Source organism: Parasteatoda tepidariorum, chromosome 7 (genome assembly GCF_982258835.1).
Source record: "Parasteatoda tepidariorum strain Cologne lab strain chromosome 7, Ptep-v5.0, whole genome shotgun sequence".
Taxonomy (NCBI): Eukaryota; Metazoa; Arthropoda; class Arachnida; order Araneae; family Theridiidae; genus Parasteatoda; species Parasteatoda tepidariorum.
Window position 1 is genome coordinate 14,221,777 of NC_141761.1, and position 25,279 is coordinate 14,247,055.

General features: G+C 26.8%; 1 protein-coding gene across 2 annotated transcripts in view; it reads right to left on the reverse strand.

Annotated features, from left to right (window-relative positions):
• Positions 1-6,668: 6,668 nt before the first annotated feature.
• LOC147806877 (cofilin/actin-depolymerizing factor homolog) overlaps positions 6,669-25,279 on the reverse strand; it is a 35,566-nt gene continuing 16,955 nt past the window's right edge. For both annotated transcript variants that reach the window (XR_015435332.1, XM_087167372.1), the window contains exons 4-6: positions 18,302-18,418; positions 11,520-11,758; positions 6,669-7,610 (exon numbers count right to left, since the gene is read on the reverse strand). Coding sequence is in view for 1 of the 2 variants with exons in the window: in XM_087167372.1 (XP_087023498.1) it covers positions 7,451-7,610; positions 11,520-11,566 (207 nt within the window). In the remaining variant the exon portion in view is untranslated. The remainder of the gene's footprint in view (positions 7,611-11,519; positions 11,759-18,301; positions 18,419-25,279) is intronic.

The window sequence follows — 25,279 nt, forward strand, 5'->3', positions numbered from 1 at the left end:
TTTTCTCCCAAATATGAAAAAAAAGAATTTTTTTAATCGATACTAAAATAAGAAATGTGAAAGAAACAAAAATACTGTAAAGGAAACATAAATTAATTATCTGACGGAAACTATTTTTAAAAACTACATTTAAAGTTTTTTGTTCATTTTGATTAAAATCAATGCAAAAATTGAATTAACACATTTTATTTGAAAATTTCGAATATTTACTTTTGTTTACAAAATGTGGTTTAATACGACAAAAAATATATTGTATTTGCAGAAAAATGACCAAAAAGAAATAGAATTTCAAGAATAGAAGAAAATGCGATTTTTACTTTTTTCTAAGCTACATATTTCAAAGTTAACTCAAAAATGCGAAAAAAATATTTTTGAAAAACTTCAATTTACCTAAAAAGTAAATTATACAAACACTACCAGAACTTTCAAACAATGGCATTTGTGAAATGACAAATAAAAATTACTTTCCGAACTATTAATTGCAGGTATATGCACATTTCTTACAGAAATTTTTGCACTTTTTCTTTATTTATAATTTAGGATCAGTTCAAACAATATTTGAAAATTCAAAATTTGTAAACAAATTCAATTTAATTTAAAGTTAAATAAATGCGGTAAATGTTAACGATATAAAAACCCAATCTGAATAAATTGATTTTTAGCTTTAAAAACAAATCAAACAATATTTAAAATCAGTTAATTTACCTCGTCTTACGAAGAATGCTAAACCTTTAACACTGCGTAGTTGTGCCTAGATTTATAAAGTGACGAATTCGAAAGAATTTAAAATCTAAGTCACTTAAACAAAACATTAAAACCTAAACAAAAGGGAATAATAAAAAGTTAACGAATCTTATCTTTAATAAAGACAACCGATTTAATTGTTTTCTTGACTTAAACATGAAGAAAAGTTGAAATAATGAAATAGATTGTTGCGTCATTAAAACGCTTATGTCAAATTCAAATAATTATATGAACCGTATGAGCTCGCCAATTGGCGGCATAATTGGCTCCCGATTTGAAAAAAATTATTTTTTTATTTATTGAATTCGTCTACTTAAAAGGTTACAATTTTCTAATCCCCCCTCATCAGCAAGTTGAATTGTTAAGCGAGAGGATTAATTTAATTGACTTTTTGAATTTAAAAAAAAATGGTACTTCTTCTTCATTATAGATATAAACCTAGCTTGCACTCTATATAACTTACTAAACATTGCTAGGAATGCAATTAGATAATAGTAGTGATTTGATTAGTTTTATTTCACAAATATATGAGGCAATGATTTCAGAGCGAAAATACTTTCCTTTTTTAGAATGCTTTCCTCATTTCCAATATTTTTATCTCTCTAGATTGATAAATCATTAAGTGTCACCGCTGTTGTTTTAGGTGTTCAACTTAGCGTTATATTTTGTTTCAAAAACTTTAAGACTTAGAAACTTTAAATTAGGATGTACAAGAAATACGATGGAATAAAAGAAAAATAACATTTAACAATTAGTTCCAAAATTATTAGCATAGGCGTAGCGAGTGGGGAGGGGCATGTGCCCCCTCAATATTTTGCGCAAATACAAATATTTGCTAAATACCCTTATGTCTGACTTTCACCGGTGAATGTCAACAATCACATAGTCGCTTTGGTGAATGTCCGAAATATTTATTACATTCGATTTTATATGAATTTATTCGTGGATATAATTGCATTTATTCGATATTTTAATACTTACTGACGATAGATCAGAAGAAACATCAGTGTTTGGAGTATCGGGCCATACATTTACATTTTCCCGGTATACCCTACACTGATGTTTTTTTAAGGTTAAGTGCCACTGCCCGGTATACACCAAGTATCGGGCAAATATATACCGGGCACTTGACCTTAAAAAAACATCAGTGTAGGGTATACCGGGCAGTGGCACTTAACCTTAAAAAAACATCAGTGTAGGGTATACCGAGCCACTTAAGGTTAAGTGCCACTGTCCGATATACATTTGCCCGGTATACCGTACACTGATGTTTTTCTAAGGTTAAGTGCCACTGCTCGGTATACATTTGCCATTTGCTGACGTGCCATTCAAAACAAGAGTCGTGGAATGCTTACTGCAGGTGTTGCGCTCCTCCATGACAATGCTTGTCCACATACGGCACAGCAGCTGTTTTGACGGAATTTGGCTGGGAGTTGCTTGATCATCCACCCTACTGCCCTGATTTTGCTCCCAGCAATTTTAACGTTTTCTTGCACATCAAGAAATTCCTGTCCTCCAGTGAGCGTTTTGACAACGACCAAGAACTGAAGACGTCTGTCACACGCTGGCTCCATTCACAGGCGACAGAGGGATACAAAAGTTGATCCCACGATACGATAAGTGTCTCAATTCTGGTGGTGGCTATGTTGAAAAACAGCTGAAACATTGCTGTATTTGTTGCCAATAAATATGTTCCTGACACTGTGAGTTCTTTTTTTTTTTTTTTATAAATTAGGGAAACTTATTTTCTGGGTGCTCCTCGTATATTTTAATAACTCAACAAAACTTAAGATTATTACATCCGCTATCCCATTACATAATTTCTATTCAAATCTTCTCTCAATTATTATTATTTATATATTCATTTTTTTTTTTTTTTTTTTGTTTTTACTTAATTTGCCATCAGTACTTAGTTTGGATTCATCAAAGATAAAAGGTCACTTATAAAAAGCGAAAGATATTTTAAATTATTGACTTAATAATCGTCTGCTTCAAGAAGCTTTTTGGGTATCTTTGTTCCATGTAAACTCGTGGCTGTTGGTGAAAGCAGCTGTTCTAAAGAGAAATAAATTTTGTTCTGTTTTTTTAAAAAGATAAAAAGGGATGGGATTACTCATACTTAGGTAATGCACCCTTTTTCTGGAATGTAAAGTTAGGTTTTTCAAAACAAGATCGTTTGTTTAATTTAAAATTTGAATTTTAACACTCCTTAGAAGAAAAAAAAGTCCCTTTAGAAATTTGCTCCTTTTGTTTTTTAAAGGAATTGCATGTCTCTGAAGGTGAAATATTTTTATTTTAAGATTACAGAAAAATAATTTATTTAAGTTGCATTAACTACATTAATGTCTAGTAATAAAACATAATCTTATTTTACAAATTTATAGTTACTCTTTTTAATCAGCCATTTTTAACAGTATACTTACTAATTTTATCTGGATAAAATATTAGTTAATAGATGTTTTGAATTCAGAAGTTAAATCAAAACTAAACAGAGAATAAATAATAATTACAGAACGAATAACTCTGCAGATGATAAGAAAGAAATAAAATCCTTCCCTTTTTAACAGGGGTGATTGTGAGCCCAAATCAAAATTCCGGAAAATTTCTTGAGTTAAAAAAAAAGAAGTTTAAATTGAAAAATTAGAAAGAAATTTAAACAAGGTTTTTTTCCTTTTTCTCAATATTTCTTAGTTTACTTAAAATATATTTAAAATTTGACACATACCTATACCATTTACACATACCTATGATGACCTGGAGAAGTAATTAAAATTTACAAATATGTCTTTCTTTCTTGAGTTTATGATTATAATAACTATTTACTGATAAAAAAAATTTTTATTAGTCATGAATATAAGCTTATAAAGTATCTGGCTTTCCCTTACAAACAAATAAAACAAACTGTTTTTAAAGTTCCACCTTTGAAAATTTGATTTCCGGAAACTTCTGTGATCAATGACTTTTTGAAACGTTTGAACCTTCGATTTCCGGAAGTTTCCGAATCACTGTTAGAGAAAAAACCGGATTTTTTCCGGAGCATAATCAGCTCTAAATATAATAAATATCACCAAAAAAAATAATTTTTTCATATTAAACTCTTTTAAAGTTAATGCTTTTATGAGAGAAATTCATTGCCATACTATCATTTATACTTAAGGGAGAATTAAAAGGGTATGGACATTCATAATTCAATCTAAACTATTCCTTATCAATCCAAATGTTAGAATTAAATTAAAGAATGGAGTGAAAAATGTTTTAGTGTTCCTATAATTTCAATTTCAAACAATTTTTTTTTCTTTTTTATAGTGATAAGGGTTATGTTTATTCAACATTTTTTCCCCTAGGGTAGCTTATTTTTAGTCTTTTAAAATTTATATTTATTAATGTAGTACACACCTTACATATGAAACCGTAAAACTAAAATTGTGTTTGCAAAATACTGTTATGAGCACGGCTCGAAAATTAAATCGCCCGACGTAAGAATGACATGCATTTTTTACCCGTACATACCCGGCCAAAAATGTAAATATTCAGTGATATCGTAAAATACCGATTGTTCCTTCAGTCAAATTTAGAAGAAATCCTTGGAAACTTCAAATCAAGGGCTTCGAATGAAATTAAACAATAAAATCGATTCTATTCCATGGGACCTAAATATTATTGAATTTAATTATCTAAATAAGAATTTATTAAACATTATAATTTTTTATTCTCTAGTAATGCTTTTTATTTTTAAAAAAAAATTTACATTTTTAGTTACATAATCCAAAAGCAACATTTAGTGTCTTGTGTTAAAATTTTTATTTGTATTTGACAATTTTTTAAATAATTTGAATCTAATGCGCATAAATATCAGTTGTCCTAACTGTCTGAAAATCAGAATGTCTTTTTTATATTTATTTCTAAATAAATACTTTCGTTTTAAATTGCCTTTACCATAAATCACACTCCATAGATTCTAAAGCTTGTTTTTATCGAAGGCCGTCACAGCGACAGTAATGCGTTCCTCTTGTGTTGTAGGCATCAGGAGTACATAAACTTGATCCTTCATAAGTATGTGCACAACTAACCTCAAGGCAGCAGGAATTGCAACTTTCATGTGACGCAATTTCTCACTGGACACGGCAACTTCAAGGCATATTTGAGAAGATTCGTCTTAAGTTCCAGTGATTTGTGTGATTGCAATATTGGAGGAACACAAAACATCAAGCATTTCATTGTAAAATGTTCACATTTTGAGAAAAATAGAAAAAAACTTAATAATTGCCTTAAAGTCGCTCAATATTAAATTTCCTCCCCCCTCTTCGCACTTTTGTGGGAACCATCTTTAAACTTTTCTGCAAATTTATAAATCACTTCGTTTTGTGTACTATTTCAATTTTTCTCATCCTTTTTGTAAATTATTTTATTTTTATTATTATTTTTCTTTTCTAAATTTTACATGCCCTTTTAGTATTCTTTTAGCCTTTATGTATTTCTGTTTAAATATCCTACATTGTTTGCTACCATACTTACGTCTGTAAGCCTCGTGTTGTACTTTTTCAGTGGTGCACGAGGAATCATTTTGTTCGTGAATAAAAAAATAAAAATAAATAAATTTTAAAAAAAAGGCAGCATGAGCACATCTCAGATTGTGTGACGGAATTAAATACAAACAAGTTAATGATAATGGAGCCGGGTGACCAAGGGCGCAAACATTTGTAGTAGTATGTACCAGAAACTTTATCAGAGTACTAATGCTGTAGTTTAAATAGGGCTTTTTTTTATTACCCAACATAGAATCAAAAAATAAATCTGAGGAACCAATTATGAATTAATACATAAATATTTTTATTCTTGATGAAAGAGTCTGCTTGAAGAAACAAATTATGAAGCAATCATGGGGTTCCGAAGCAACATGGGCCTGGGCGGAGCCTAATTTACTCAAATGCAAAAAGTTTGACACTAATTCTACAAAGCACTGTTTTGTAGTTTTCATTAGTCATTCAAGCAATGAAAATGTATTCATTCAGAGTGGTCACATTGGAATTAAGAAAAAAAAAGAGGCAACAGGACAATGTCAGGAATTAAGTTGAACAGTTAACATAAATCCATTTACAAATAGATAGATAAAAATTCCCTGCTGTGCCATCAGTTTGCATTAAAAATAGCTTTACCAACAACTCTGCATGCAATTATTTTTCGTCTGTAAATAAGTATTAACAAATTTAGCATTACAAAGGTAAACATATGTAGTGGAGGAAGGAAGTATCTGGTTAAAGTGTACCCACTTTTATTTCAATGAAATATCATTTTCCAATTTTGTTAGTTTTGCGAGTATAAGAGAAAAAAACAATTTTTTCTTTTTAATTTTTATGTGCTACAAAAATCTTACCTTTTTCAGAAGTCTTAAAGATAACTTTTTGTTACAAAAAAAAGTTTGTATTGTATTTTGAAAATTGATTTACCTAAATTGAGGAACAGATTATAGAAGATTAATATGCTATAACTATTTTTAGTTTTTAAAAAAGGAAATAAATTTGACCACTTTGACAAATAAATGCAATAATTCAGATAATAATTACTTCAAGTTAAGTTAAGCAGTCTAGTTGATTTTCAAAATTAAAAATTTCTGATTTCATAAAAAAATCTAATCAGCAGTCCACTGTATTTCCAAAAATGTTAGAAGAAAAATTTAGTTGCTAAAACAAGTGTTAGTTTTTTGTTTAAAAACTTCTATCAAATAACTATAAAAATCAGGTTAATTTTTAAACAAGATTTTAATAGTCCTTTTCTAATTTAATTCAACTTTTAGTGAATTTCAAGTGTTTTAATTTTACTAAAGAACATGAATAACTTAAACTACAACTTACATCTAGCATTCTAGTCAATAAATGCAAATGAACTTTCCAACAAAATAAAAAACCAAGTTAAAGAGGCAGAAATGTTAATGAAAAAAATTTTTATTTTACTTTCAGCAAAATTATGAAAGAATCTAGTCATTCTAGCAAGAAATTACAAAATTTTCAGATGGAATGAAAAAAAAGTCAAGATTAATTTGGTTAGGTTCGTTACAATTTATAAAGATATTGTAGTATAAGAGAAAAGTTATCAGATAGATGCTTACAGATATATAATTTCACAATTTATGATCACATAATTTCATTGAAAAAAAAATCAAATTATTTTATTTTGTTTTTTGGTGCTTACATACAAATACAGTCATATGAAAAACACAAGTAAACGATATGACATATATTATTTAAGAGACACTGGAAGTGCTTGCACATCAAAAGTACCAAGTGAAATAACAGATTGACTAATCCCTTTCAATCGTAGAATTTTAAAAAAAAAATCACATGTTGAGCGATACAAACATTTAAATAATTTTTCCTTTTCAAAACAGTTGTAGAATCATGCGATTTCCTTATGACTGCCAATTACAATTAAGAAAATGATATATAGGTATATAAAAAAAGGAACTTCTCTACATGTTACACATGTAAATATTAATCAGCATAAAAAGCAAATATAAAGATGCTCTACAAGCACTTCCCAGATATTTCTGTAATTTTAAGATGTTTACACTGAGCATCCCAGTCTGGCATCTTTTTTTGAAAAAAATAAACAGAAGCAATGGAAGAGGGATCGTTTTAAAGTGCCGAGAAGACACTTCATAAGTTGCTCCTCCGGTACCATAAAGATCGCTGATACACAAGCAAGTGTCCTATTTACCTTTTCTGAAATGATCCTCAATTGCTTCTTGACTGGCCTCTTCAAAGTCACAAGCTTGGACATATTTGTATACACCAACTAGAGCTTCCTTCAAAGCATCGTAACTACTAGAGCATAACATCTTTTGTTTGACCTTGGCACTTTCAGGACACCTAAAACAAAATTGTCAGAATTTAGTAAAAAATATTAGGCAAAGTAATAAATTTTTTAATTTTATAACAAGACAATGACTAGAGCAGAAAAATTACAGAGATACTGATCTTTTCACCTTAACTAAAGCTGGATGAATTTCAAGTAGAATGCACATGTTACATACTAGGGGCTGAATGAGACCCCTTGTGATTTGAGGGCCCCTTACTTTCAAGGAAGATAAACCTTTTCAAGAAGTTTTTTTAAATTGTAAATAGATACAAGATTATGCTCAACAATTGCTGCCACTAAATTAGATATGCAACATAATTATTTGGTATTTAGCCTATACTGCTCTACGCAGAATATTCATTTCGGACGAATAGTGGAAACAAAATCACTCACATTTTGAAAAATTTCAATTGACAAATTTTAAACACAACTTAGTCATGCATCACTTTTCATGTGTTACGCATTAGTAAACTTAAATAATTCTTAAATTTATAATATTTTATTTAAAAAATTGCCAGAAATTAATTTTTATTTGCATAATATTCTATTAATTAATTTTATGAATAAATATAAATTGATCAACTATTCATTTACAAAAAAAAAAAAAAATTATCATTTAATATCAATAAGAATGTGCACAGGATGTTTGCATAAGCAGAAATATTTTCTTAGAATACTACATTTGGAATTTCAACTTAGGGAAACTTAGTTCGTTTCGAACAGTCTTTCTTTCTCTTTTATTCCCCCAGGAAGGGTTTACAGATCCCTGGTTTTCATTAGCAAGATATTTTAAACTAGGAGGCTTCGCCCCCTGCTCGCTGGCGCTCGCCAACCCCCGGAACTGCTTTCGCAGTTCATTTCGAATTACTTCGCCATCCGATTCTCACTTTGCTCGCGCATTGGATACGTTCTTAACGTCTAGCTTTTGTATACTTTTTTGAACACTGAAGTTCCGAAAACTTTTCACTGTAGAAAATTCTAAACCTGTGCATTTCAATATTAATTTGAAATTGCAAACAGTTCACATATTTTTCTTAATCACACTATTCTAAATTTCAGTTATTGAGAAAAGTAAATTTTGTAAGTTTTGTTTTAAAGTCTTTCCCACCAGAGGGCTAAAACCATGTGTTGTAAAACAATATGAAATAGTACTGAACGCCAGATGTAAAGCATCGGCTTCGATGAAGATAATTTTGTGAGAATTCACCCGATTAGACATATGATATGCTCACTACGTGCTCTTGCGCGCCGAAGCCTATCAATTAAAACGTATTAGCGTTTTATATGATATAGATCAGCCATATGATGCTCACTACGTGCTTTTGCGCGCCGAATCCAATCAATTAAAAATGAAAACTGTTGCCAGCGCGAGAAAAGAAATATCATCGGTTTTATTGATACATACGTACGTATTAGCGTTTTATATAATATAGATTGTTGCCCAATTTGACCTTCTCTGAAAGGTTAAAGTTCCTTGCCCTACACAACATTTAGTTACAGGGATGCCAAATTTGTAATTTTTGGAGATCAAAGGTTATTTTTGACAGTCTCAAACTTAAATTCTCAAGTCTCGATTGAGTCTCAAATCAAATTTCTCAACTTTTTAAAATCAATATATTTAACTAAAAAAATAAACTTCATGCATTTATTAAATCAATATAATTTTCATGGGTAAGTTGTTCATAAACATGTGTAAATCACATTTAATTGAATATGTAAATAACTGTTTCAGATATATTGAAATATGATGCATGTATATTTTTAGTGTTACTTTAATTAGATTAGAAAAATGTTCCAAATTAGATAAAAATTTAAATAGGTTAGAAAATTCCTTAGAAACAGCAATTTAAATTAAAAAAAATTCAGTATCTAGACAGAGACAAGATGCAAATAGATGGCTTATAATTCAGTACAATTTATTAACATATTTTTTTAAGGTTTAAGACACTTATAAATTTTCTTCACAACAGGCAAAAATAAAATATTCGATAAAATATTTAAGTTTAGTCTCACTTCAAAATTAAAAAATCTCATCCTATCTGGTAACTGATTCTACAAACATTAAGACATTTAAAAATTTTTATAATTAAAAATTATAAAAATTTAACATTGGCATCAGATAACACTGGCATCAGACAAAATGAAAAATTGATTCGATTTCTTATAAATTTAAGAGACTAAATTTTAAAGAACAGGGTATTGTTCATCTTAACCAGAGGGTCACAGTTATAACCATGGACGGACAGTGGTAAAAACTCCAGAAGAAAAAAACAATTTGGAAGAAACTCAGGTTTTATAAGTTTGGCAATTGATGATTTCAAAGAGTTTTAAAAGTCATGTCAAAAATCCAAAATTTTGGTGTAAGGATAATTATTCGCTATTATGAATAGGAAATATTTATTAATAAACATACATATAAAATTACAAGTGATCGATCATGTTCTTGAATAATTTTGGCATTTCATGTTCTTGAATTGTTTTGACAATTACGATCAAAACTTAGATTTTGTGGAAGAATATAAAATTATAAATAAAAATCTCTAAAATTGAGATTTGTTAATTTATTTATTCATTGAAAGTATAAGTACAATTTTGTAAAAATAAAACTCTTCAATCTTATTAGATGTAAAATCAATTTTCATTAACATTTTAGGTTTTTTTAATGAAGCATAGAATAAAAAAAAAAATTTATGAGTTCCTTTGTACTCCAATTTTTTAGCGTTGTCAGAATAAGACCCAAATTCGAAACCACTTCTTCGATTGGTGCTGAGCTGCATAGACTAGAATGTAAGCGTACTGTAACTATCATAACATATAAAGTACTATAACAGGTTAAAAATATGAAATATTTTTCATTGCTGAAAAATTTTACTTTCTTAGTTTTTGGTTATAAATCTATTATTTTAATTAAATAAAATAATACGCTTATATGCTAATATATTTTAATTAAATAAAATTTATTATTTAAATAAAATAATATTTTAATTATTATTTTATTTAAAGTTGAAAAAAGTTTAAGTTGTAAGGCATAGAGATTTTTACATAATTTTAAACTGTTTTATATTAAATGCCGAAATACAAAATTTAAGAGCTATCAACTAAATAGTTTTCTTAAGAACTATTCTACCAATTTTGAAATCATTTGTAACTTATATATAAATCATAGCTGCCAACATGGATAGAAATTTTTACGAAATAATATACATTTCATGATAATTGTTGCACAATGAACTAAATATTTTACACATAGGGAATTTTATGGATTTTTATAGTTATCAAAATAGATAAACTGCAACATTTTCCAGTTATGATTGACATTAAACATACCTGAAATGTTATGTATTATGTTTACTCATAATTTCGAATATTAATAGGTATTTAATTCATCAAAGATAGTTAAAAGATTTTTTTAATTAGTTTAAGAAGAGAGATTTGAATGAAAATAAATTGAACATTTTAGAACAAAAAAAGTTTTGAACCGATTTCTATAAATGAGGTTCACTTCTTTATTTATTAGTAATATTTATTTAAATATTCAAGTAATTATCTATACAAAAAATCTATTTCAATAGGGATTTTTTTTAAGGAAACTTACTATATTTTAGGGAATTTTCTAAAATATACAAAAACCTGGAGAATTTTTATTAAACCTGTAGACCAGGAGAAACTGGCAAAATCCAGTAGAGTTGGCAGCTATGTATAATTAATTGAGCATTTCAAAAATGTAAAATACTGAAAAAGATACCACTATAAAAGGCAGTCAAGTGTCAAAGTAATTGAAAAAGAATCAGGTATATTTTGAAAAATAATAGGCATAATTGAAAAAATATAAGAATAAGGTACATTTTGTAATTTAATTTTTAAAAAAAATGTATCTCTGAAGGAAATTATATAGAGTTTTTATCACTTAGACAACTTACTGTCTCCAAGCTTGCTGAATGATAACAGTTGATTTTTCAATAGACATTCCTTTGCTAGAATTATTTCTATTATGCTGGATGCAAACCCAGGATTTCTTACGTCTTGAATCTCACTATTATTCTCATGCAGTCCTTTCAAACATCTTATGTCCTTGTTTTCATTTTCACTCTTCAGAAAAGAATATTTTTCTGAAATTTCTTTGCTCTCAGAACCAATCAGTCTGTTGAAAAGGGGAAGACTGAAGAAAAAGCTAAGTAAATAAGCAGAATACAACAAAGACAGGCACTCATAGTTAATATCATACCAGCCAACATTGGAGAAATAAAATAATGGAGACTTTACTAGCGATATATTTTAGGCTACAAGTAAAGTTTTGAAACAACATGCAAGTCAAAAAGAGAAATTCAAAATTGGAAACAATATAAGCACTTACATTTAGGGAAGTAAAAACTATGTTTATAAATCTAAAGAAGATTTTTTAAAATTATTATTTATAATGGCTTAAACTATTTTTAAATCGTTGTTAAACAGATGACCCAATTTTGGGTTTAAGGCTACTAATGTTGCACTCCGTAGACTTGTAGTTTTGAACCCAATCCAGAGTACAAGGGAACTTCTGGATCAATCAAGTATTGGGAGAAATTTGCCTTCAAGGCGGACTTTTTTATGGAACTTACCCGCATTTGCGTAACATAGAGAGGAAAATCACGAAAACGTCCCAAGGTTAGCCCTGACCTTGAGGAGTACTTAAACTATTAACACTAAACATATTGCAGTAACTGGCAATAACACTATCAGTTGAGTATTTTTGCCATCAGCAGATATTTTACGGATTTTGTTTTAAAGATTTCAGCAACAAGTACAGAAAAATTTGAGAATACACAGGTAAACAGGAGATAGTCGTAAAATACAGGAGTCTTCGTTAAAAAACAAGAGATTTGGCGGGTGCGTAATATTATAAGAGTTAGCAAGCATGTTTGACTACTACACTACAACTTGATTCGAATTGCAATTTTAAATAATTTTAGTTGAAATTACTAAGAGTATTACACAGACATTCATTTATATATAGAGAGAATTTCTTTTTCTAATGATATTAATTATCAGAATCAGACCATAGCTAATGAAATTTAAAATAACTTTTATGTTTGGAAAAATGAGTACTTACATAATATTTACTCGTTTAATCACAAAACTAGGGATCTAGGAACATTCTTTCAAAATAGAAGAACATGGAAACATTTAGAGGAAACCAGTTCAATGTTACAAAAGTCGTATTTTAAAGCAAAATGCAGATATTTTAAGTTAGCTTTGCCACTATCTTAAATTTACAGAAGAAGTCAGAGTAGTGCAAAACTTAAATTTTGCTATCTAGACAAAGGAGGTATTGTTTCTGATAAATCCATTCATGTTAAATCGAAGAAAAGAAATCGAATCCCAATCAATAGAACTAAAAGTTTAGAAGTTGATGTGGTATAATGAAAAAACAATGCAAATTTAGACTTATAAATATTTAAGCATCTGGCATTGCTGCCTGAGCAAGTGAGGTATTGTCTGGTATATTACATTTACTCTAAATTGAACATGATCAAAAGAAAATAAATAATTAAAATAGTTGTTCTAAATCCAAACCAAGTTGCTAGAGTTAGACCAAAATTTGAAGATATTCAAAAAGTCAATGATGAAATAAATAAAAAAAGAAAAAAAAATTCTCAAAAGAAACCCAAACAGTCCAAAATGTGTTCAGCAGAAGACAAGAATTTTAAAGGCTTAAAGTTTTGATTCACACTTTTTAACGCATAGCAGTCTAGAGAAGTGGTTTTGAAAATCAAAAAAGAAAATACCCAAAATATAGATTTTAAAATTTAGAATAAAAATTACAATTTTACCTATTTGTGAGTTCAAAATTGCTATTTAAACATGTGAGATATTATATTCTGCACATTGCTTTATTCTGAATGTGATTTAAAAAAAAAGAGCCAAGAATACAAAACTGGAAGTTTTACCTGTAAAAACTTTTAAATTACTATTTAAATAAAAAAATTCATTAATATACATCAGGCATTGCTATCGAATACCCTGTTGAATTCTGAATGCTTCATAGTGTGGAAGTTATAAGGGTTTTTATGTGCAAATAGGTTTAACTAATATTTAAACCTTTTATGCATGATAACCCTTATAACTACTAAATTGTTTATCCTATTCATTTAGGTTTTAATTCAATTCGATTTGGCATAAGAAAAATTATTAAGCCATTCTTAATTTGCTAGATAATGTTTAAGTTCCCTCCACACCTTCCAGCTTACATATTATGCAACTTTTTATGACTTATTAAGATAATATTTCTTTATAATAATATCTTTTTTTGATGTTTGGTTTTTACTATATTTTTTTTAGCAATCTTTACAGTACTGTGATCATTTTAAGTACTCAAAGAGCTTTTCTTTTGTGTTCATTCAAATGCACAAATTTTTCAAAATTATTATCATCATCATCATTACTTTTTCTCATATCTCGTACCACTGTCAAAATAGGAACACAAATCTCCAGTTAGCATTTTAAGTAATATAATCATGTAGTACATAGCTATTTTACAATACATAGACACTATAACAGCTGCAGATACCTTTAAAAAGCTGCAGCTGTTTGAAAACAAAAGTTAAAAGAGTGCACAGGCACTTGAACTTTACTGAGCACCACGTATATATACTGTATTAAGTTATTGCTTTATATAGTAACTCCCCAGATTTTGATACACTTCAATTAAACATATGTAACATACATGAAAAAATAAAAATAACCCGTCATTTAAAAGGTTTTATAATATTTGACATAAATCATTACGGAATAAAAACTATCCAATTAAGTTAGTGCTTGAATACGGATATTTAAATTTAGGAGTGTAACAAAAAGTTTTTCGAATAAAAATGTAGGATTAGTCAATGTTCAAACAAACTTTAAGAGAAAAAAAAAAGAAAAGAAAACTTGGTGGTCCTGCTTACAAATCCCAATTATTGCACCACATTCGTTTCTTTTAAAGGTCATTCTTTTTGGCAAAATAAGCTTATTTTAAGAGTAAAATACACAGCTATTATAATTTTATATTGGAACATTTTCTTAATATTTTATGTATAATAATATGAACGGTTATCTTGACTTGAAAATAATAGACTGCACCCGAGAAAAAATAAATTTAAACATAGAAAAACAGAACATGTGATACAATAGAGGCTTTGTAGTGGGCCAAGGACAAATGAAAGAAAAAATACGGAGATTTTCTGGAACAGCAGACATATGCCAGACTAATTTTAAAAAAGACACACAGTAAACTAAAAAACATATAATTTGCTCTACTTAAATGAATTAAAGTTTTTCAAAAAAGAATAATAAAATACACTATTTCTATATTCCAAATTATTTAAAAACAGAAAGTACACAGCAGTAGCTTTTATATTTCAACACACTTTATTAATGGAACATAGGACAATTTTTAAACGTTTGAGATCAAATATGAACAACTGTATCATGAAAATATTAGAATAATCCAAGTTTTTATCAGATAAAAATAAAACATTTAATTTTTAAGCATTATATAATGCATATAAGGCAAACAATATTTTTGAGAGGAACTTATTTTAAATCATACAAATTCACTAACTTAAAATTTGCTCATTTTTTAATAAAATGATTTATTGTTAAATATCGAAACATTAGAATATTCTATTTTTTATAAAATGTATTCAAGTAAATAGAAGTAATTATTTTAGTGGTAGTTAATAGAAGTAGTTATTTTAATACAAAAGTAAAAAGAAGTAATTATTTTAATAGTGGCTGAAACCTGAGCAGAACATTAGGGAGGGGGCAACCTAAAGGGCATAGTTAAAAAAAATTGATTCAACATTTTCATAAATTTAAGTTCCAATCTCATGTTTTTCTAAAGCAAACTATATAAGACTATTAAACAAAAGCTTACAAGAATGTGATGATGCAAATTTTAATTGAATAAATGGTTTTCATGAATCAAAACTTTTTTATATACGTATGATATACATTTTGTAGGATGGATAATAAGAAAAGAAAGTTATTTTGATATTCAAGGCATTACTTAGTTACTATATTAAATTTAACAAATTTTATTTGTAATTAAAGCATTTTAATTATTTTTCTTGTACTGCTAAGAAATTTAGGATATCAAAATTGTACTATGTTAAAAGAAATTAAGCAGAGTTTGAAATTAAGATTCTACTTTGTCTATTTTTCAAGCATTGAGAGAATATTACTTAAGATTTTAGGAGACAAATAATATTTTAATTCCTTAGCTTTAATTAAAATTTTTTAAATAAAGATTTAAGCACTAGTAAGCTTATCAATAATTACAATCACAGTGAATAAATAAATAGTCAAAATGATTTCAAGGCAGTAGAATAAAAAATAATTCGATATTTATAATACTTAAACTAAGATTTAAAGTTTCCCCGTAATTTGGCCTTTATAAACACATTTATTTAAACGTAGTAGATAAAACGTGCATAGCCAGATTTTTCAACAAAAAATAAGCACCTTTTAAGTACTTTTCAAGCACTCAAAAAATATCTCTAATCACTTTCTAAGAAAAGATCATAATTATGATTTGTGCAGTAATAAAATAAAAAAATTCTATTTTTAAAGTTCTTAATTTATAAACAAAAAATCAATACAATTAATAAAAAAATTTAAAACTTTATATAATCATGAAAAAATAATTAGTTTCTGATAAATATTGCAGAGAAAATTGTGAAAATCATGCATTTTTTGTAATTTATAACAACAATCGATAGGGCAAAGAAAAAATCTTTCTTTAAAAGAAAGAACATTAAGCACCTTTTACAAACCGCGAATAAAAAAAGCACTTTTAAGGGCATTTAAAAACTGTAAATCAAAAATAAGCACCTTTAAGCACTTTTTAAAAATGCTATGTACCCTGTCTTAGGTTACAAATAACATTTCTCACTAAAGAATATTAAAGTTTAATTGCAGTATCATTTCTTTTATGGTATATAAGTTTCACTTGATCATAAAAACTCTATGTGTTACTTTATTGAGAGTAATTCCTGTCCCTCCAGCTTTCTTTCAGTAAATTGCAAGTGAGTAAAAAAAAAATTTATTTGTACAAACTATAATAACTTATTTTTATACACTATATCAAGAGTTTAATTTTAAAAAAAATTGCTTTACAGCTAATAGGAAAAACTATTGTTTTTTAATTACTGTGCCAACCTAAAATATACTTAAGAGGGAAATTATTACTGAATAAGGGATTGTAATTTTTTAATTATTTAAAAAACTTTTAATGTGTTTAATATGTTTTAATTTAATAATGTAATTACATGTGTTGTTTCTATTTTGTCAGATTTCAAACAACATTAAAATAAGAATGATATAGTTTAACAATAAGAATATAGTCAGTAAATATAATACAAAATTTTAAAATAAAAAGAACAAGTTAAAATAATTTATCTAAACATGTTTAAATAACTTATGAATACACTTTGTTTTGTGTCCCACAGATAGTTTTGATTTAAAACAAAATTTGTTAAAAAAAATTATGAGCTGAAAAAAAAACATATTTTCTCAAAACTTAATTTATTTTTGTTTTCATAATTTTTATTTGAAGTTTGCTTAACATATTCTTTTTCTTTCCTTTTGCACCAAAAGAATTTAGAAAATTTTAATTATTAATATTTTATTATTATATACATAATAAAAAGATATTCGGCTCCTTTAAAAAAAGGAAAAAAACTTTATACACAAAGCAAAAGCTAGCAATTTCAATTTTAGTTACTTGTTGATGCTTGTTAACTGTAGAGTAAACTGTCGATTAACCACAGAATTGAGTGGCCAACACAGTGCGGATCAGCAAACTCGTGCATAATACACAAAACACTTAAAAATGACACACATCATCAATTTCCTTTTAACATAAATAATAAGTTATTAAAGGTTTACTGGTTGTATAGGCATAAAATATACAAAAATTAAATAACTACTTTTCAATGAAATATCAATTAAAATATTTTCTATGTTATTTTAAAATATTATTTATTTATAAGAAAAAAGGTAGTTACTTTCTTAATGTATTTATGATTTATGGTAATTACTTTCTTAATGTATTCTTTTAATGTATCTAAAGTATTTATGTGAGGAAACAGTAATTACATTTTCCAAAGAAATGGCAATTTAAAACTGTAACTAAATTCTTGTTTTAAAAGTTTCTACATTGCTAGACATTGATTTGTATAATTTAATCTATAATTTTAATATAAAAAATATTAACATTAAGTTAATTATGAGGTGAATTCCTAATTGACTGAGAATGACTTTTAGATTCAGATAATGTTCAATAAAATGTTAAGGAAGAACCCAAATTAATTTGTAAAATATTAAAACATTTGCATAAGTAAACTAGCACAAAATAGTGTGCTTTAATGATCAATTAATTCTATATAATCAATTGAAAAATTGTTTTGTACCAGATTATAGTGAATATTGAGCATGATAGTAAGGGGAACTGAATAAAGTTCAGCAACAAGTAAATGGTATATGAAGCTTTTGTATGTAATAATACAGTACAATTTTGCAAAAGTAATTGAATGAATTTTGAAAAGAAAATTATTGAAGTGTACTTAAAAAGGAAGTTACTCAAGTTAATCTGTACATCATCTAGGTTATCTGTGGAACAATTGTTTTCTAAAGTGCATATGTGATACAGAAATTTACAAATTTCATATTATTTAGAACTTACTGCAGAGGTATTCAAAGCATTTTTCATTCTCTCCCAGGTTGTTTCATGATTACTCAAGTTGATCAAGGTTTTCCAGCAGTTGAATTATTGCAAGAAGAAACACAGTGAAGATGAGTCCTACAAGTAATTAATATTATGATAAGTAACACAAATGTAACACAATTAAAAAATTTTATTATTTGCAATGTTCACATCCCTCTCTAAAATGTATTTAACACATATAAAAAAAAAAAAAAAAAAAAATTTCAAATGTTTTTTTTTTATTTTTTTTTTTTTATAAGAGTCTAAAAACCTACCAGTTATTTAGAATTTAACTAAAATTTACTGTAAACATAGAGATTAAGAAATTTAGATAAATGTAAAACTTTACAGCTGTATAGCTGAAATTTTTTTCTTCTTCAAATATTGAAGTGTTGTCAATATAAAAAGAACATTCTTAGTGAAGAGAAAAAAGGAATAGCAAATCTAAAAACATTATTTGAGTTCGATTCTGTAATGTTCTTATTTTAAAAATCTTGTGAAAATTACTTATATAAAAAATTACTGTTCTTTATTAATTAAAATATTATATTTAAAAAAAAAAAAATTAGGAAGAATACATAGAATATATTTCAAATTAAGAAATATCAAATTACTAACCACTTTAGAATCTAAAGGAAAAATAAAAGTATTCAAAACGCATGTCAGCAATTCCAGCTTGTAAGTTAATTCTTGTTAAATAATTTTAGAAACAAGTTAGAAAAAATATTCCACTTGGTTCAAAGATTGATTATAAACAAATTATTGCAAAACAATGGAAATGTACAAGAATCAAATAAATAAGTTTACTTACTTTACATTCTCGAACTTCTGGCAAGGTCTGAAACAATGCCTCACCTAGCAAGCTCATCATACCAGCATACTATAGTTTTATATATCATGTAAATCATTGTTTCGGAATTAGTTTGAGAGGTAACTATGGTGTGAAGGTTTTTTTTAGGTTATATTTAGTTTATAGTTATATTTAGGTTATATTTAGTTATATTAGGTAATATTAGGCTATATTAGTTATATTAGGTTATATTTAGTTTAGAGAAGGTTTTATTTAGTTCATATTTTAAGGATAAATTTCGTAACATTAATTAAAATAAAAACTTTTGATTTCAATATGTATATAAATTATTGTATTTCTTCAGGTTACTATTTTATAATATTTAACTCATATTGTAAATTTCAAAGCGTAAATAAAATAAACCGTACTGTCAGTAATGGCTGGTTGTAGTTGTTTAAACAAGTTTTTAAACTAGATGCAAAAAGATAAATGTAATGTAAAAATCATAATATTGAACTATCATCACCTAAGCAAAGAATTACACGATTTTTCTTTCAAATACAGTATTAAAGAATTTCTTTAAAAAAATTAACTAAAAACAACATTGTACAATCTATGTACAATATACTTAAACAACAGTAATTTTAATTAAAAAAATATATATTTAAAAAAAATATATATTTAAATATTGCCAGCTTAGTGAATAGTATTGTTGACTAACAATTAAATCTAGCAAAGAACTTGAATGAGTTGTAAAAAAATTATTTGCACAAATCTATAATCTAATTTGATTGAATTTACAAAAATAAAACATTTAAAGGAATTTTTGCCTAGAAAAATTAATACAATGTTGGAATATACATTTTGACAAATTTAATACCTTTTTAAAATATTGCTCAATGATATACACTAGAAAAAAAAATATATAAAAAACAGTAGTCTTAAATTTTCCTTTTGTATTTAAAATAATTTAAAAAGATTCAGTTACCAGAACAATCATTCAACTACTCAAATGACAAAGTTAAGAAAAAGTACAAATAACCAATATTTCTTATTTCTTTGAATTGATAAGGCATGGATATTCTTATTGATATGAGTCTTTAAGTTTCTGACAGCACTTTCATTTGTTACATAATGAATGTTTATTTTTACATATTCTTAGAAATGAATAATATATAATCTCGATTCAATAATATACAACAACTAATAATTACACCATTTCAATAGTGTGAAATGTTTTTTTTCTAAAACCAGCAAACAAATTTTAAAATAATTAAAAATTCACAAAATAAAAATAATCACAACACAAAATTAGCAAAATAAAACACTTAAAATATACTTTTGAGTTTTTCTTCTGTAGATAGAAAATCTATTTGTGAGTTTGTAACTTAGCAAAAGGATACAACGCACAGACTGCAATTGACTAAATAGTTTGAAGTAACCTGTTAATTCTTTCAAAGCCAAAAGAAAGAATGGCAATAGGAATTAATGTGCTTGCATGGCTCATATATGTTTCTTATTGTGGAAAAGTGTATTAGAAGTATTTTACATATTTTTCTAAATTAAGATTTCTTTTAATTAGAAGGAATAAAAAAACCGTATTATTATTTTTTTTGATTTTAAAATCATTCAGTATCAGTAAAAAAATTACTGAAGAGACAAAAATTAGTTTATACTAAGAGGTAAGATAGCATTATGGAGAATGCATAGTAATTAGTCCATTATATGTAAAAAAATAGAGAGGAAAAAAATCACATAGTTGATCCACCAAGTATGTGAGGACTGAAATATCATTCAAAGAACAGTTGATTTGTACACATAAAAGAAGAGCATAATTAGCACTACACAAAAGGCTTGAAAAAAGTTAGCTAAAAAAAGTTTGTTGCAAAAAGTTGCTACAAATTTACTTTGTATTACTTTTTTGCACCCTTCTTATACATTTATACAACTGCAGTTATGAATGTATGATGTATCATAAAATTAATTGCATCACACAGTTGAAATAAACTATAATAACAGTTATGATCTAAAATCTGTGATATATTGAACCTTTGAAATAACAAGATTGTGATGAAAAGAAAAAAAGTCATCAAGATCATTACTACAAAAAGCAAATATGACTATATTAAATTTATGAAAGTAACAGCTATCAGGTATACACTCGATTTAATTTCAAAGCATAAATATATTCCAGACACATTAGCAGGGCTCATATACAAATAGTAAATTAATAGAGCTTAAAAATTGAATTTTGTAAGCACTTTATAGATAAAACACTAAAATATGAACAATCAGTTCACTTAAAATTAAGATACATTACAGCTCAACAGTTTGGGAACAAGATTACAATTTCAAAAGATTTGTATGCAAGAAAATATTTTTAACGTAAGAATAATTTTTAAACAATTTATTGAGAAAGTTGTGGATTTATTATCAGAGATTGCCAAAATGTGCTTATCTACTACATAAAAAATTATATGTATATTAAAAATCTAAATGGATATTTTTCATATACTTTTAGACAGGATTTTTGGATTTCTTTTTATAAAAAAAACTTCTTTCACAACTATACTTTCTTTACTTGTGGTTAATATAGAGGGAGATTCCAAGTAGTTGCAGTTGTTAAATAAAATTCTGCTTATTGTATTTATGTCTCATTTACTTGTTCTCGTCAACGTCACCTTCAAGAGAAATACAATAATTTCTGTTTATCCTTTTGAAACATGTAAAGTCAAGTACCCTTAAGAAAACCCTTTAGTGGTTGACTTTTAATTATTCTCTAAAAATAAATAGTTTCATGGAAATATCAATATACTACTCACTTGAACATAAGAAAGGGTTTTTTGTTTTTACCAAATGTTTTCATACTCATCATCACTGAATTTATATTTATTATATCTAATTTCTAACAGTTTTTCTTGTCAAAGTCAATCAATCACTTCAACAATTGAGATGGAAGGATTTTTTCATCAAACCTACAATTTCATAACATTTTCAAATAATTTTTTCATTGTCTGAATTAAGAGCAAGAATGCTGAAATGGCTACTGAATCAGACCCTCTAGATTAACATTACTTTTATCAATGATAATTCAAAAATTTTAAGAAATTCTACTTTCAATAGAATATAAAGGAAGTATGTCCTGATCTTGACTGATCATCAGTTAGTTAACAATAAATTGCAGCGTATTTGATGTAAGATAGAACAAAAAGCTGTCCCTATCAGCAGACACTCAACTTATTATCTATTAGTTATAAGGCAATTACAGTTTCTGGCCTAACATAGCTTATTTCAATTATATTTGAAAGCATTTTAAAGTTTTCAACCCTTCATTTTATGCAGTTGTAAATTTATAACACTGATTTCAATACCTATGATATGCATTTGAATGTAAATTAAACAATTGTTTTGTTCATTATGTATCCTGTTTGAATCAATCCTTTTGAATTTGAAAATGTTCATCTAGTGTCCAATATATGGTCTTCGGGTCTCAATTAGGAATTTTAAATGTGGGTTTTACCTCACAAAGAATAAGAGCTGCTTCCATAGTTTTCATGCAAATTGGATTCCACAGAATATGTTTAGCATACTCATGATGTTGCAAATGTGCAATATACTACACATTTGTTATTAAATAATAATAAAGAGTTTCTGCAATTATAGAACTTCTTTATTTTGAATCCTTTAATCAAAATTTCAATTAGGTGTAAATACGCCAATATATTCACCGATTGGTAAATTTAAATGAACCCATCTTATCTCTCTTACAATCTTACGATTGGGAAAAATAAATCCCTGAATGTTTAGGATCACTGTAATCTTATCCATTTATTAAGAAACATTTTTAGAATACCTTTTTTAGGCAAAAAAGCCTTACAGTTATTTTTACTACCTATAAATGGATAAAGTCGAAGAAGAGAGAAATAAAAAGTTTGTAGAGCAATTGAAAAATGATATAAAGTTGGTTAAATTACAAGCAGAAATTCGAAAAAATAATGAAATGAAATTAGAAGTAGATATAGGAATACAGAAATCATTGGCAGAATTTCACGAACCTGTACTTCATCAAATGGAAAAACTAAAAACATCTAGACAACAACATTTGATAGGTATAAAAAATGCTGTCAATGATTTATCTTTAACTATGAATGACTTCAATAAAACTTTACCACAGATAGAGAATCAGTCAGAGGAAGATTATACTGAATAATGCAAGAAGTATGTTTTTAAAAATAGATATAGACAGAGATGTGGATAAAACTGTTCTAGAAGAATTAGAATTTGAATTACCTTCAATAATGTGGAATAAAACTGATGAAGTTATTTATAGGGCAAAAGAATACAGAGATAAATTTAAAAGAGAGAAAGGAAATGAAAGTAAAAAAAAAAATTTTGCAACTAAAGAAAAGAAAGTTGAATATCAAAAAAAGATTGACATTGCTGATAATAAGATGAGTATGATGAAAATATATATAGATGCTTTATCAGCTATTAAAAAGGTAGATATTACACAGGAAAAGGTTTAGAAGATAAATTGAAAATTTTAGCTGATTTGACAGATAAAATTTGTAAAGGTTCTAAAAGTAAAAAATTTTATAATAAAACTGTTGATTTGTTGGATTCACTATTAAGAGAGGGAACTATGACAAACGATCAGGTAAAGGAATACTATAAGAAATTTCTTAGTAAATAAATGATTGTAAAAAAAGTATACTTGAGCGAAAGTCAGATTTCTAAATTGAAATCAGCTTATAAAAGTGGTGAAGAAGTTAGTTTACAAATAGATAAAAGTAAAACACCCAACTTTGATTTACATTTAACAGTTACGCTAATTAACCAAATTGATAAAAGTAAAAGAATTAAAATATCAAAGACTCAACTGAAAAAGATTGGAGTGTTTTAACCATTTTTCGTGCCTTTACTTTCTACTTTAGCATTAGAAGCAGCTGGTTGGGGTACTAAGAAAGTGTTGGACAAAATTTCTGGATCAGGTAAAAAAAAAAAAAAACCTTGTGGAAAGGGAGTCTATCAACTCTGGGAATATTCAACGAAATGATTGAAAATAACATGAAAGGTGAAAAAGGTTTCAGAGGTGTGTTTACTTCAGATTTATTACCAAAACAAATTAAAAAATTTGAAAACGGTATTTTAGATATTTCTACAGGTCCTGGCACTCATTGGGTTTGTTATTATAACGATCCTAAATACTCTTTTATAGAATACTTTGATCCTTTTGGAGAATATGAATATAACACTATAAAAATAAAAAATGATTTTCTTCCTAAAAATATACAAAATTATTTAAATACTTCAAAAAAAGAAATACGTTATAACAATAATGTCTTACAAAGCCCCAGTTCTGTAAAATGTGGTTTTTACTGCATGAAATATATAACTGAAAGAAATAAAAATAAATCTCCTATCGATGTCTTATATTCATTTACACAAGAGCCTAGTGATTATAATGAAAAAATTGTTCTTTATAAATGAAGTATATTATTTTAGATTCAAAAAACGTAAATAAATCTGAAGATTTCACCATTGAGTATTCGAGACCTTTTCATTTTACAGAGATAGCTCTTAAGTCTTTTTCAATGTATATTTCATGGAATAATATTACGGAGAAAAACAATAAATTTTCATACTTTGACGGAGCCAAATGGGAAGATTTTATTATTCCAAATGGTCATTACAATATAAGAGGTTTGAATCGATATATGGTCAAATTCTTTGGAAATGATCCACCTATATTATTTGGAATAATCGAAGAAAGACAAAGATTTAGTATTAAACTTAAAAAGAATTATAAAATTGATTTAACTAAAACTGAATTGTACAAAATTTTAGGATTCGAACCTAAAATATATGAAGAGGAAGAGCAAGAAGGTAAATTTATTGCTGATATAGCTAATGGTAATGATAATATTTATATTCACTGTGATATAGTGGATGGTGCTTATATAAATCAGTTTCAATCTCAAGTCATTTATTCTTTCACATCTTCAAATCCACCTGGAAGTTTATATTTTAAAGATTTTGATAAACTGATATTTTTTCCCGTTAAATCTGATTCTATAAATCGAATTAGAATGAGAATTACAAATCATAGAGGTGAACTAATTGATTTAAATAAACAAGAAGTACAGTACAAATTTATTGCTAAATAA